At 38.2% G+C, this 16313-nt stretch overlaps 1 protein-coding gene across 3 annotated transcripts in view; it reads right to left on the minus strand.

Annotated features, from left to right (window-relative positions):
- Nucleotides 1–16313, minus strand: part of LOC121368098 (ubiquitin carboxyl-terminal hydrolase BAP1-like) — a 43046-nt gene that overhangs the window by 26362 nt on the left and 371 nt on the right. For 2 of the 3 annotated variants that reach the window (XM_041492660.1, XM_041492659.1), the window contains exons 2-9: nt 15099–15128; nt 10173–10227; nt 9022–9151; nt 8174–8293; nt 6414–6475; nt 4784–4926; nt 2649–2727; nt 919–1042 (exon numbers count right to left, since the gene is read on the minus strand). In XM_041492660.1, the coding sequence (XP_041348594.1) occupies nt 919–1042; nt 2649–2727; nt 4784–4926; nt 6414–6475; nt 8174–8293; nt 9022–9151; nt 10173–10227; nt 15099–15128 (743 nt within the window). Of the gene's footprint in view, nt 1–918; nt 1043–2648; nt 2728–4783; nt 4927–6413; nt 6476–8173; nt 8294–9021; nt 9152–10172; nt 10228–12708; nt 12740–15098; nt 15129–16313 lie in introns of all 3 variants that reach the window. The other variant, XM_041492661.1, reaches the window with a different exon arrangement.

Consider the following 16313-nt stretch of genomic DNA (forward strand, 5'->3'; position numbering starts at 1 on the left):
CTCTGTCTAAACCGGACTCACTTCGTACCGTCGAAATAGTCCAGTTTACATAGGGAACCGGTTTAGACAGTTTCACCCAGAGTTATGGTTCTTGAATGATCGACAATGACATTTGATCCCATGTTTTGACTGCGGATTTGAATCAAATTCTTGTATTAATTTGACTTTAGTTTCTAACGAAAGTTCGATACGTTGCCGTTTTTGGGGTCGTTCCGCCATTATAAATGAAATAAGATAACACAAAATATACGAGCGATTCGCACCTATTTATACATGCGTTAGGTTGACAAGTATAACTCGCCGAATTCATAAGTGTGTAATCAGTTAGGTATCAACACACACACTAATATTAATCTGATTGATCTAACGACCTACCGCAATAAGAGTAAACTTCACACGTGTGCGATTACATTTTGTATTTGGCATCCTGATTACTTGGCAATTGACGATCATTGTTCAACTAATTAAGCAGCCCGTCGTTCAGTCAAATCCCAATCCGGTGTAGACAGAGGTAATTAATGCATGAACGGTTCTTTCGTTCTTGATTTTTGATCCGGAGTCCGGAGTAGACAGAGTACGGATTAGGCAGAGATTTATATCTAAGAGATAAACGGTAGCTGGACGGGACTTTAGAAATGGACCGGTTTACGCAGAGATCCGGATTACACAGAATCCGGTTTAGACAGAGTCCACTGTACATAATATGAAAAATGCATTTCGTGGTACTAGACACAGCAGGATGACTAAACATTTCAGACGTACGGAAATGGATAATCTAAACAATAAAATTTAGGTAATGTTCGATTTCAAACATTTAAAATGGCTATAATAGTGAAAAATATGCCATAGTGTTAAAAAAACTTTAAATTGGTGGTACATTCTGTGCATACATATAACATAAAGGCTAACACAACTAACCTGTTGCAGGGCCTCCAGCACTATCTGTCTGTTTGTTTTCAGTGTCTGCAGCTTGTGTTCGTATAACTGTCGCTTACAAGGAACAACGGCCATCAGATTGAAGCGAATGTCATGGTAGGGTTCACTGAAAACAATAAAGAAGTCAGCTATTAGAAATATATAGGAAAAGTTAAAATTAGAGTAGGCCTACATTGATTTATTAATCATCAGCTATTGAATGTCAAACATATGGTAATTCGATATACATGTATAGTTTTAGAAAGGAAACCTGCTACATTTTTTAATTAGCAGCAATGGATTTTAGTTTTTTATGCACCATCCCAAAGACAGGATAGCAAATACCTTGGCCTTTGATATACCAATCATGGTGCACTAGCTAGAATGAGAAATAGCCCAATAGGCCCATCGACAGGGATTGATCCTATATCGACCATGCATCAGGTGAACACTTTACCATTTGGCCACATCCTGCTTCTGGGATGAAGAAAACGACTGATAAACACAGTATTAACTTTAACTATAAACAACTGACTATGATTAGCTAACCATGAATAGAAAGAAAGAAAGAAGTGTTTTATTTAACGACGCACTCAACACATTTTTATTTACGGTTATATGGCGTCAGACATATGGTTAAGGACCACACAGATTTTGAGAGGAAACCCGCTGTCGCCACTACATGGGCTACTCTTCCGATTAGCAGCAAGGGATCTTTTATTTGCGCTTCCCACAGGCAGGATAGCACAAACCATGGCCTTTGTTGAACCAGTTATGGATCACTGGTCGGTGCAAGTGGTTACACCTACCCATTGAGCCTTGCGGAGCACTCACTCAGGGTTTGGAGTCGGTATCTGGATTAAAAATCCCATGCCTCGACTGGGATCCGAACCCAGTACCTACCAGCCTGTAGACCGATGGCCTGCCACGACGCCACCGAGGCCGGTCTAACCATGAATAGATGCTAGAACAAGAATTCTGTAGAATTAAATGGGTCCTCTACCATAAACTGAGTCAGTGTTGCTCATAGTCGCATCCATTGATATTCATTGTTAAAAAAAAAAATTAAATCAATTATATTAAAAGTATAAGTTGTAATATAAAATTCACAAATTAATCTACTTCTTAATTCAGTAAAACTGAATTTGTGACAGTAAAACAACCGATCTACAACAACAAATCAGAAAACACAGTCGGGATATCTCCTACATGTATAACTCATTCAGCATTCACGTACTCTAACACGGTGGTACATTAGAACAGAAGCAAATACATACTTACCCTTCGGTTGCCATACCAACTCGAACACGTTGTTACTACATCACAACAGAAAACAGACACACTTACCCTCCGGTTGTCATGCCAACTCGAACACAGTGGTACATCAGAACAGAAAGCAGACACACTTACGTTCCGGTTGCCATGCCAACTCGAACACAGTGGTACATCAGAACAGAAAGCAGACACATTTACCTTCCGGTTGCCATGCCAACTCGAACACAGTGGTATATCAGAACAGAAAGCAGACACACTTACCCTCCGGTTGCCATGCCAACTCGAACACAGTGGTACATCAGAACAGAAAGCAGACACACTTACCCTCCGGTGGCCATGCCAACTCAAACACAGTGTTACTACATCAGAACAGAAAACAGACACACTTACTCTCTGGTTGCCATGCCAACTCAAACACAGTGGCACTACATCGGAACAGAAAGCAGATATACACTTACCCTCCAGTTGCCATGCCAAGTCGGTCGGATATCACAGAACGGAATTTCTCAGTCCACATCTGACTTGATTCACATGGACCTAAATACATTTATTTTAAAGTTAAAAATAGATATTACGTAAACTTGAAACTGTACTGAAGGAAAATGCTAGGAAACTGTATATGAGTTCATTTCTAAAACTATATATACTCTTCAAAAGAAGAAACGCAAAACCACATTGTCGTAACATTTGGAGAATTGATTTAATTATTGAATGGTGAGTCCGATAATTACCAAATGTTGCAGGATTGTTCACAATTCACTCTAGTCCATTGTGAGTAAGTGATAGGACACACCACCAAGGTCACGGTCATCTGGAGTCAATACCGGGTGTGGCCTCCGTGTGTGTTGACAACTGCCTGGCACCGCCTGCCCATTGAAGCAACCAGAGTACGGATGACGTCCCGGGGGATGGTGGCCCACTCGGCCTGCAAGGCTGCTGCCAGCTCGGGCAGGGTCTGGGGCTGTGGTTGTCGCTGTCGGAGGCGTTGGTCCAACTCGTCCCATAGATGCTCAATTGGGTTCAAATCCGGTGATATCGATGGCCAAGGAAGGACATTAATGTTGTTGTTCTGTAGGAAAGCCGTTGTGAGACGTGCTGTGTGAGGCCTGGCGTTGTCATGTTGGAACACTGCGTTGGCATTGGCCATAACTGGAACGATGTGTGACCGGAGGATCTTGTCAATGTAGCCCTGTGCATTCAGGTTGCCCTGCACGTGGACCAGGTCAGTTCTGCCAGTGTGTGAGATGGCTGCCCACACCATGACACTACCCCCGCCGAATCTGTCCACTTCCTGCACGCAGTTTGCCGCATAACGTTCACCACGACGCCTATACACACGACATCTTCCATCATGACGTCGGAGCAGAAATCGGGACTCGTCACTGAACCACACCTGTCTCCATCGCAGTTGAGGCCATTGTCGATGAATCTGGCACCACTGCAGTCGGAGTCGACGGTGTTGTGGTGTTAAGATGACACCTCGAACTGGACGTCTGGCATGAATTCCTACCTCACGTAGGCGGTTCCGTACGGTCTGGTCGGATATCCTGCGCAAACCTGGTATTGCTGCAGCTGTGGAGGTGGCAGTAGTCAATCGTTCCCGAAGGTGGCGTACCCGGATGTAGCGGTCCTGCCCGGGGGTAGTGACCCGTGGTCGACCGGATCTAGGGAGGTCACGTGTTGATCCATGTTGCTGGTAACGGTCCCACAGTCTGGAGATGGTGCTTGGGGACACATGGAATGCCCTGGCAACGGCTGTTCTGGATTCGCCTGCGTCTAGTCGGCCGATGGCATTGTTTCTCTGCGGTTCACTGAGACGTGGCATGTCCTGGATTGTCAACTGTCGGCCAGATACAGAGGCCAGGCAAGCGAACACCCTGCACTTTTATACTGTTGGTGTCCATGTTGCACGTGCAGACAACGCACGTGCAGTGGTGACATGGTTTGCACGTGGCTGCGTTTTTGCGAATATTCACATTTTGGAACTTTATTGTACAGTAGCTGCGTTTTATCGAATGTAACCGTGGGAATGTGTTTGGGACATGCAATGACCTTATATTCACAAAGCATGAACCGGTAGGAAACATAAAATCGGAGTTATAACCCATTTGTACCCTTTTGCGTTTCTTTTTTTGAATAGTATATATCCATATACATCATTTTGAGAAAAAAACATGGTTTTCCTGCAACATGACGTAGTCTCACATTTGAATAAATTCAGTGTTTAGTAATGATCAGTTATAAAACTTGAAATTTACAAAGTTTGTGTTTAGTGGTCAGTTGTAAGCCTTGTCCAATGTTTAATTGTTTTCATATGTAATGACCTCTGATCCACACCAAGTACAGCCCATTCAGATACATGAACATCACTTTCTGGGAAACAGGGCTCACCATTGCCAAATTAGACAAACTGCTAAATTTTATACCAAATGCTTACAATATTTAGTATTTGACTAGTAAAAATGTTTGTTATAATTAGCCATTTTTCAATAATTTTCAAACAAATATTCTACATATTAAACATTTATTTGAAAATTGGCTAAAACACAAATCATTCATGTGTGAACCCCAGGTGAAAGCTATAAATACATACCGTGGTCTATTGGATATGGCTTCAAACCGTCAAGCTCAAAAAGCCTGCCGCAGATGGGAACATAGCTGACAAAATGGAAGGCCTCCATGGTGCGCACTGTTGACAGGGTGGGCTGCTTCTCGGGCAGGTGTTTTGGCTCAGGTCTGAAATATAACATGACCAAATTTACGCAGGGTTTCTGCCAGAGGGTAAAACAGGTATGGTGCCATGCCCAAATTGTTTTGTAGATTTTATTTTTTTAAATTAACCTTTTGACAAAATTAAATACTCTTATCATTACTGCATGATTTTCTTAACCCTTAGCTTAAACTTAACCTACTTTATTTCTGGAGGAAGGCCCTCTCTCCTCCTCCCCCCCCCCCCCCCCCCTCATACTCCCTGTTGACTGTGGTTGCATTCAATTCCATAGCGCCATAACCAAACACTGTTAGGGTTTCATTTGTTTACTGTACAGGGCTTTAGACTGCAACAAATCTGAGGCAATAAAGGGTCTGGCCAAAACAAGCAAGCTCACTGAATTAAGTACTAACATGCTAACTGCAAAATATTTCACATCAAAATCAATGGAATGTGGTTTTTAAAATAACTAAAAATGCATTATCTGGGAACTGGGAAACTCTATTAACGTGCCCCTATCCACAAGGGTTCAGGCACGCCTTCCCCGGGTTCAGCCTCTGACCTCGCCAGTGACCGACTCATTATCTGAACATGTACAACTCATTACCAGCTATTATTAACATTACTGCACTAAAAAGATCTTGGTGTGCTCAGAACGAATGAAAGAATGAATGTTTAATGACACCCCAGCAAACAATGGCTAATATATAAACGAATTGAATGCTCAGAACAGACAAAAAACCTGTTGTGTCTAAATTAGTGAGATCTACACACGTATAGCCCTGACTGTGAAACACTCAAATAAAATATTAAAAAAACTAATTGTGGAACTGAATGTCAGTTATACATTATGAATATGATGTAATGTAATCCACCTTTACCATGACTACCACAAAACTGTTTCTGGTGGGCTTCCAATCATCACAGGATACAGAACCAACAACGTGTTTCTCAAAAATAATTTAAATCATGGCAGGGCTTCTAGATTATGATAGCCCCACTCCCATGGCTAGTGATGTTCAATGTTGGGCTAGTAAATAACTACTATCATCATGCCTGACAGCTAGTTAAAAAATAAAGTTGTAAAATGCTGCATTTATGTCTGTTTTGTAAATATTACTTTCCTGCCCCAATTCAAAGGGTTTTTAAACTCTATGTCCCTCTTTGGGTGACATACCTGCATCTGATTGTATTTTATTATAGTAGGGCTAGAGAATTTATAAACATGGCTAGTAAATTTTTTAAATCACTGATCCCATGGCTAGTGGATTTTTATAAAATTCTAGAAGCCCTGATCACGGTGCCTCGGATATTTGAGTCTGAAAAACAGTCACATACTAGCAAGCAATTACCGTAACCTACTTCAAGAAAACCCCCAGAAACAACAACCAAAGAGTATAATATATCAGAAGGATTTACCCTAAATATTTTTCACCAACTCCAGAAATTTCGTTCATAGGTCTGAGATGACTGATATGTAACTAAACTGATCAAAGTATTTGTATGGGATTACCTTGCATGACTGTTGTGAGCACTGGCCAGTTCTGCCATGTTCCCAATGGCAAAGCCTTTATCCTGTGAATTGAAAACAAGACATTTACTGTCAAAATGAGAGATTATCATGGAGTATAAAAAGAACGAGCATCAGCATATATTAAAACAGGCTTACATGTAAGTATCACTGTCAAACATTATTTCCTTTTAGGGTGTACAACACCAAATCAAATCCCATAGATGACAATAGTAACATATGTGGCTAAAACTCATACCTGCAACATATTAATCGACATATACACCACAGATATAAATATTCCCCCCTCACCCTTAAAGTGAATGAGAAAAAATCGCAGGTCAAGCTGCTCATTTCAGAAATAACTGGTATTGTCTGCGACTACTCTAGTTCTGCACAAAATTTGAGTACTTTGTTTTACAGGTACCCCATACAAGTTTCAAGCACATGGCTACTTGACACAGTGATACTAGATGAAATAAAATTGCAACCAACACACTCACATTTATCACCAAATACAGGACTTGTAACTGCTCTATCAAAAGTTGGGTGCACCTTGAAAATTTTACCCAGCCGGAAGTTATTTGATTTAGTACTACCTATAAGGTTATCAGGTGGTAGAAGTAATTTGGAAAATTTGTTAAAGAATTCATTAGAATATTCTTTAATTAACAACTATTACATGTAGACCTAGTCAAAATTATGTAACAGCTGGTCTAAAGAATAATAAATCAAATATTCTTCCACAACATATTTATTTAGCAACATTGGATCATTTATACAGGGTTTCTAGATTGTGGTAGCCCCACTCCCATGGCTAGTGATATTCAATGTTGGGCTAGTAAATAACTACTATTGCCATGCCCGATGGCTAGTGAAAATATTTTGTCTAATGTTGCAGCTACCTCTATTTTGTAAATACGACTATCAATGTTAGTGTTTTTAAGCTCTATCTCCCTCTTTAGATGACATATCCGATCATTACCATTATATTGTAAAATTGTGCTAACTTAAAGAAATTTTGGAGTTTTAAACATGGCTAGTAAATTTTTAAAATCACTGATCCCATGTCAAGTGGATTTTACAAAAATTCTAGAAGCCCTGATTTACAGTTCATGTCGCATACACTACAGTCTGTAATATACTTCATACTAACATATTTTAATTATGGTTGTATAGTGTTGGACATGTGGTTGAAGATAATGACAGAGGAATAGGCTACTATCTGTGGGATAGTGTGTATAAAGATTCCTTGCAGCTAATCAAAGAGAGTAGACAATGGTGTAACATCAGCAGGTTTCCTTTCTCATTATCTGTATGGTCCTTAACCATATATGTTCAATGCCATATAAAGTTACAGTCTGTTTTGTTTAATGACACATCTAGACCACATTGATTTATTAATCATCTGCTATTGAATGTCAAACTTTTTGGTCATTCTGACATATAATCTTAGAATGAAATCTGCTACATTTTTCAGTTAGTACATTGTAGCAAAGGATCCCACAGACAGGACAGCACATACCACAGTTTTTGATATACCATTCATGGTGGACTGGCTGGAATGAGAAATAGCCCAGTGGTCCTATTGACAGGGATCGAGTCTAGATCAACCACGCATTAGGCGAGTGCTTTACAACTGGGCTACATCCCGTCACCTCTCTGCCCTATATCCATAAATAAATATGTGCTGAGTGCATCGTTACATGTAAATAAAAACTTTCTTCCTTCCAAATTCATTCCACTTGCTGTCATGTTTTTACCTCAGGATTCATGTTTTGTGTAAATGTTTTGAACTTCTGTAAGGTTTCTCCGAGTCGGACTTTCTCAGAGTTCAACAGGACGCTCAGCAGGGCATGCGTGGCACACGAGTTGGGAATAATCTGCGATTAAATCATTATTTTAATATTAGTTCCACATTGTTATTTCATAGTCATTAATATTCAAACTCAAATAATACATTTCAACATTCTTTGGTGGTGTCGTGGTTAAGCCATCCGACATAAGGCTGGTATAGGCACTGGGTTCACAGCCCGGTACCGGCTCCCATCCAGGGCGAGTTTTAACGACTCAGTGGTTAGGTGTAAGACCACTACAACCTCTTCTCTCTCACTCACAACTAACCCATTGTCCTGCACAGACAGCTTAGATAGCTGAGGTGTGTGCCCAGGACAGCATGCTTGAACCTTAATTGGATATAAGCACAAATTTAAGTTGAAATGAATGAAGGAATAACTCCAACATTCTTTTTTGCAGTCAAGACAACAATTATTATAATAATGGTTGTAAATATACATGTAACACTGCCATTTACAGAAAATGGGAAGTGTGGCCTATATTTAAACAAGTTGAACTAAGTAAAGGCATAGAAATATACAATTGTATACTAGTTTTAATTAACTGTTGAATAAAACTCCATTTATGTTGATATTTTATTAAAAATAAATGTATCAATGTCTCTACTTTGGCAGATTTCGATGTTCGTTACAACTTTAAATTTACACTTTTAAAATATGTGTACTAAACAGGTCATGTTAAAGTCATCTATATTTGTACAATATATGCAACAGATACTGTAATGTTTAACTGTCAAGCCACACAAACTTTCAACCTGTTTTGCAAAGAATATGCTGTTAACTATGTTCTCATCCATGACAAATGATTCGTCTTCTGTGCTAGTTTTCCTCCGACTTCGTCGTTCTTCTATCCATCGAAATAAGAATATAAAGCCATAGACAGTCCTAAAACCACAACAAGAGTATTGTCATATACATTGACAAAGAAGACAAAATTGTTATATAGTTGAAGATTTTGTTATAGAATATATGTAGTTTAATATTCAATCAGACAGGATTAGTTTTCATTTCAGATTTCGACAAACTCCATTTTGTCAAATTCTATTTTTCCTTGAGTTTTTTTAATATATAGTTTCCAATTAATGTCAAGCAATAATTTTGTTTATTATTATCACTAATAATATGAAATTCTCCCATACGAATTAAAGGATATGCTTGAAGGTTTACGAATAAAAATTACGTTGTTTGACTCTAACCTAGCCGACGAAAAGAGCAGGGTATTTTTGCCGAAAGTTGGCTCAACTCATCAAGTTATTGGCAGCAGCAAGAAGACAAAGTTGCCATAATATTTTGGACCTAATCCGATTTCAAAAAACAAAATCGCACAACAGACATCAAGACCCCGACTTGTTTATTGTCAAAGCTAAATATGTCAGACAGTGGTTTTTACTTTGGCACCAGACTGTACACTGACGAATTTTGCGCAATTTGCAGTGACCAGTCAAATGTTGTTAATCCTCGGCCACATTCATTTCAGTAATGCCAGAAAATTCTAATCAATACATGTAATTAGATTTTAACATAACGACACATAATCAACTACTTAATAAAATCACATTTTTAATTAAACATACAACTGTTTTGCTTAAATCTTATTACCGGAAGCAGTAATATTTTATATCAAAATATTATGATCACAACAGAGTGTAAAATTCTGAATTTTTCCGATTGAATACGGTAACTGGCAAAACGTTACAAAATGAACTGACAAATGTTCTATTTGATATGTAATTACAGTCGTTAAAAAGTCTCTTTTAGTTGATAACATCTTAAAAATGCAGCCTTTAAGTTCTTGTCCTCATGTAAGTACTACAAAATATATTACAGTGACGTACACACTTTAAGTTTAATAATAATAACTATAGAATTTTAGTGTAAAATGGCAAGAAATGAAATGTTTACAAACCCTTCAATGGATTTCTGTAGATCATAGATTTCTTCAACTTGAATGCTGTTCACACCTGCAAATTAATAACAATAGAACAATCTACAGAAACCAATAAGAAAAGACGTAAAAAAACCACCTAATATATATGCATTGTATAATTAGGTACATGTACCTACAAATATACATGTATAGTATTAGTAATCACATAAAGTGGATGGGCAAGCTCTTCCATTTGCTAAACTCGCCAATTGATAATTATATATTAATTTGTTGAAATACATTTTGTAATTTTATGTACCGGTAATGATTAATTTTTGCTGAATTTAAATAGCAGTGCATGGGTACACCTGCAAGTAAAAGCATATACTCAACCAAATTAGCTGGTATAAATTTAGCAATATAAATTAACAATTACTCAAAACTACCCGCCTGTACATCCCTTGGATGGAAGAGCGACCGTAAGCACTCGACCAGGCACTCCAACCTGGGGATTAACGGCGGGACGGTAGCGAGTGATTAATAACCACTAGATATGCCAATACTTAAATCGTGACACCTGTGACAATATTATTCTACTGTAAATATGTTCATGTTCTGAAGCTCGTGATTGACAACTGGCATACACCACCCGCTAACGACACATTAGTTGGGGGGGGGGGGGGGGGGGGGGGGGGGGGGGGGAGGGGGGTTATTATTATTTTTATTTTTTTTATTTCTTTCTTTCTCACTAAGACAGGATCAAAGTCGCAGTAACCCAATTGGCTAAGTAACCAGCCAATCAACATCGTTAGATAATCAACCAAGATAGGACACCACTAATTATCACCTATTTTTTGCAGCACCCTCATTGGTCCAATCCAGCCAATCACGGATCAAGAACCCCACTACACTTAACTGTAAATAAACTGCACGAATTTGTCTTTGCACCCGCACCATGTTTTTTTTGTTTTTTTTATTACTGATGCATTCCATCCTAGCTAACTAAGGTAAGTCAACTAGGGTTCCAGAAGCAAAGACATGCAGGAAAACCGATACCCACTATCCAGATTGCCGCCGCCTACTTTTCGAGTAAAATTGTTCAGTTGCTGCATTTAATGGATGGTGACTGATTTGCACTAACAGAGGCCATGAGAATGCATCTCAGAGGTTCGATTTTTCAAATGTTTCTAGGGGAGGGCCCCCAGACCCCCCGCTTTGCCCCCTGCTATCATCACTGTTGTAGCCTGCTACTTCTTAAACTATTGAGGGCGCTGAGTAAGCCTACTAAAATCCTATATTTAGGGGCGGGAATCAAAATTCTTCAAACTAAGTACCTAGATCGGTGCATATATGTATACAATTGCTACTTGCCACCGTTAGTTTCGTTTATTGCACTGGTAATAAAGTTAAGTATGCCAAGCACTAGGCTTTTAAACCAATACCTACACTATAAGGGTTTAACCCTTCAAATTAGATAGCTAGGCTAGTTTAACTCCCCCTCCGTCATTGTATTCAATGCTATACAAGGACGGAGGGGGATGGGTGGTCATGAATGACCGTTGAACTCACTAGAATAGGGACTTAAGACAATAGGTACAACCGTAACACAAAACTAGGATTCACACACAGACTACACGCTCACTGCATCAGTACACAGGGTGCATTGACTAATGATAACAATGCACCCGCCCCCATTTAATGGCCCAGCACGTACTCTAATAAGGAACCGGACAAAAGAATACCGTTCCGAGTACACAATTGCAATGCACCCGGGAGAAGCTGAACAAAAGAATATCGGCCTCCCCAACCCAAACCCCCAATACTTTCTGCTGGTAATAACTTGGTACTTGGTGATGCCGTGACCAGAAGTGGTCAGGCCCTTATAAGGGAGACACCACAGCATCGTAAAGGTCTAAAATGAATGAGCTACTCTCGATTCACTAATATCAAAACCTATATTAGCTCGGCCATTTACCTTTCGACCGACCGTTCAAAATTGCGCCAAATTCCCTCAATCAAAATTGCGCACCCTTTTCTCTTTGGCATTTAACTGCTCCATTCAAATTCCATAGCACCACCACCACCCCAACCCGCCTTCTGCCGATTTGATCGGGCTGCTGGTGCTCCCTTGCACCTGCCAGTGCAGGCGGTCCCTCCTCTCCCCTCCCCACACCTTTCCTGTCATGGACGGAGGAGCCGGCCAAGGCCGGCTCTTGCGCTCACGACAGGGTGTGCTACAACAGCTTGTTCTGAATGTGCACGTAAAACCCTATGACATGACATGACATACACCTGCAATTTTTGAAGTGTAATAGATAATTTGGTGAAATGTTCTGCTTGTATTAAAATTTGAAGAAAAAATCTACCCAAAACACACACTCTGACCTTAGTGTAAAGTGTACATGTACAATTAAAATGCGGAATCAGTGATTATATACATATGCATGTATGTAATGACAATTTTGCCATTTTCTATTGAACACACACAGATCTATCCATAACTACTTGTAATACATGTGCACAGAGAAAGTGGGAATAAAAATGATTACAATAAATATAACATCAGAATACATACATTGTACATTTGTATAATATCTGTGACAGTACTGCAAAGAAAACAAAAAATGTTAGTCTTATTACGGAAACATATTTTTATTTGTATATATATAGTGTGTGCAACAGGGCTCAAACTTAACGACAGCACCGACAGCAATTGCCGTCATTTAGATATATATTGCCACAAGTAGATAGAATCACTGACGGCACTTATGTGCCGTCGGTAAAGCTCCTTAACAATGGCAAAATGTTAAGACTCATGGCAGCCAATGGCCAATTTTGCATTGGCTAAGGGAAATAGCAAACAAAATAATTCCTGTTTTGCCAAACGAAAATGAAATCAGACATTTGGGGATAAAGGTTTCTACAAACCTGACTGACGTGACTTTTTTTGTCAAATCGTCCTTGTTTTCTATTTTATTTTTTATGAACTCGGTCATGTTTACAATGAGTTAGGTCTGACTTCAGCCACACATTTGCATTGTTTGCTATCACTGAAAGTAGTCCTAACATCTAAGATTCTTATTAATTAAAAACCTTTTCTGTGGGCTTTTACACAGGTTTCAGAAACGTTTTCTCAAGAACAGGTGTGACACGACAATCAATTTTCATTTTCATAAAGTCTGTGTACATTTAGTTTATCACCCAAGATGTAATTGTTACAAAGAACCTGATCACTTCCGCTGTTTGTATAATCAGTCAAATCCTGAACAAAATTATTTATTTTTATTTGTTTCTTATATTTTTTATAAAAATAAGAATGAACAACTAATATTAATAAAAACCCACTACCAGTGGCTAGGTTAGTGCGACTGAAAGCAACATAAACAACAAAAGATAGTGGTCACAAAAATAATAAATATTGTTTGAACTTCAATTTTGGAATGACTATATAATCAAAGATTGCAAATATGATGTTCCAAGGGTATGTTTTCGTTGAGCAAATTAAAATTGAATTCATTTTTGTATTATTTATGGATGCAAGGCAGCTAAATATTACACTGATATGGTATCACTGTCAGTATGTTGATCTATAGTCCTTTCCATCTGGGAATGTCATTTTCTTACTATTGTATTTAGGCCTACATTGTACTACAAGTTATTTATTTTTTAGCAGATTGTTTTCTAAATCACACAAAAATAGTTGGGTTTCTTTATTATTATAATTATAATATATTTCCAAAACCCAAAACACTTTTATTTTATTGTACTTACGTCAAATCATTGTGAAATGATTTACAAAAAACAATGTTCATGGAGGCTGGGAAGGACTAGAGGTTGTTAACAATATCCGTCAAAATACATATATTATGTTAGGTCTATGGTGTCACGAAATAATGTTCATGGAGGCTGGGAAGGACTAGAGGTTGTTAACAATATCCGTCAAAATACATATATTATGTTAGGTCTATGGTGTCACGAAATAATGCAGATGCAGCAAATTACAATCACATTTTCACTAACATGATGGTGTTTAATTAAACTGTGACTACATAATCTGTATGACAAAAATATTTGAATTGAACCACTAGGTGTGTACAGATGACCCTCGTGTATGACCGATATTCATAGCTTTGTAAACGCCTGTAAATAAGCGTCCAGTCCAGTACAAATACATTGTCAAACATTTTATACTATTAAAACTTTGTTTTCTATATTTAATATATTATATAGAACAGCTGCTTAGAACAAATGCTCTTAACTCAATCCAAATTAAGCCCTATAAACTGAATATCCATGCATGGAAACCAGATTTTGTTGTTTAATTGGGTCTCAAGTTGGAGTTGTTAATATTACACTAGATAACAGAGAGTCTGGATATGTCTGATGTAATGGTCGAAGTCTCATGTAACAGTAAGTTGCTAATTAAAAAATAAAAAATGGTTGTGTGGAAAAGTAGGAGGGCCAAAAACAAAGTGCAACCAATTTTCTTTGCACCGACTTTCTGTGACAACCCCAAATAATTCCTTGTTTTTTCAAGCCTGGAAAATGACTTTTGTAACTTTCATTTTCCTTTTATAAACCCACTTTAAATAAAAGTATTCAGTATTATTTGCAATCATTTAGGCTAAAACATTTCAAATTTGGTGAAAAGAACTTTAAATTTAGCCAAATTGGCTATTTTTAAAAAAAGCTAGAGTAAGCCCAGAAATGTATACACCTTAAAAAAAAAAAAGTGTACATTATCATTCAGTATTTAACATTTGAAATATGTCTACATACAGCAAAATAACCTTTCATTCATGTTTATTTGCTGCAAATTTCACTTTTTTTTAAAACTGCCATAGACAGGATCAAAATTGCCATCGGTGGGCTATTTCAACCACAGCAATTCTTTTACAAATTGCTGTGAGTGACAAATTCTTAAGGTCGAGCCCTGTGCAGTGTAAATGTAACTAATGACCTTACCAAAATCTTCCACTAGAAGGGTAAACAAGCCTGAAAAAGAAAAGAAAAACACTCTTAGGTGGGAAACATTTTGTTACGTATCATGTTGCGATTTGCTAAATAAGTTTCAAGTAAAAAAAGTAAAGTTTGTTTTATTTAATGACGCCACTAGAGCACATTGATTTTTTTATCTTCTCATCGGCTATTGGACATCAAACATATGGTCATTCTGATACTGTTTTTAGAGGAAATCTGCTGTCGCCACATAGGCTATTCTTTTATGACAGGCAGAAAGGGATCTTTTATTTGCGCTTCCCACAGGCAGGATAGCACAAGCCATGGCCTTTGTTGAACCAGTTATGGATCACTGGTCGGTGCAAGTGGTTTACACCTACCCATTGAGCCTTGCAGAGCACTCACTCAGGATTTGGAGTCGTATTTGGATTAAAAATCCCATGCCTCGACTGGGATCCGAACCCAGTACCTACCAGCCTGTAGACCGATGGCCTAACCACGACACCACCGAGGCCGGTTAAATAAGTTTCAAGAGATCACTACACAATTTTAAAACATTAAACAGTAGTTGCTAATCAATTTTTAATTGACTAGAAATGTTGTTAATCAAGAATTTGAAAACAAAATGTTAGTCCTGCAAGTCCTTTTTTAACATGTATACAAGCCTTGGAATTAATTTTTTGTGTACTGGAATTTCAATATGGAAGCAAATACTAGTATTACTACATATTAGCTATTGAGAAGCAGTTCTAGCAATTAGTCTCGAAAGTAGAAGAGTTTGGTTTGTTTAATGACACCACTAAGGATGTCAAATACATGGTGACCATGGTCATTTTGACACAGTCATAGAGAGGAAACCTGCTACATTTTTCCATTAGTAGCAAGGGATCTTTTATATGTCCATCCCACAGACAGGATAGCACATACCACAGCCTTTGTCAAAAGTAGATATCTTATTACTTATTAGCCGTATCTGTATTATGTGTATACATGTAGTATGTACATTCTACTTCTAGTGTAACATTTTTAACAGCAATGCATACATGACTAACATGAATGTAACTTAAAAGCTTATAATTTGCATGTATTATCAGTCCTACAAATTAGTGGCATTTGATGCCCACTCCCTGTTAAACTTAAACTGCATGGTGAGTTTGTTTGTTAAATATCACGCAAAAGGGCAAGATCAAGCGGTAACAGAGAGACATTTTAGCTTTTACG

Source organism: Gigantopelta aegis, chromosome 3 (assembly GCF_016097555.1).
Source record: "Gigantopelta aegis isolate Gae_Host chromosome 3, Gae_host_genome, whole genome shotgun sequence".
Lineage (NCBI taxonomy): Eukaryota > Metazoa > Mollusca > Gastropoda > Neomphalida > Peltospiridae > Gigantopelta > Gigantopelta aegis.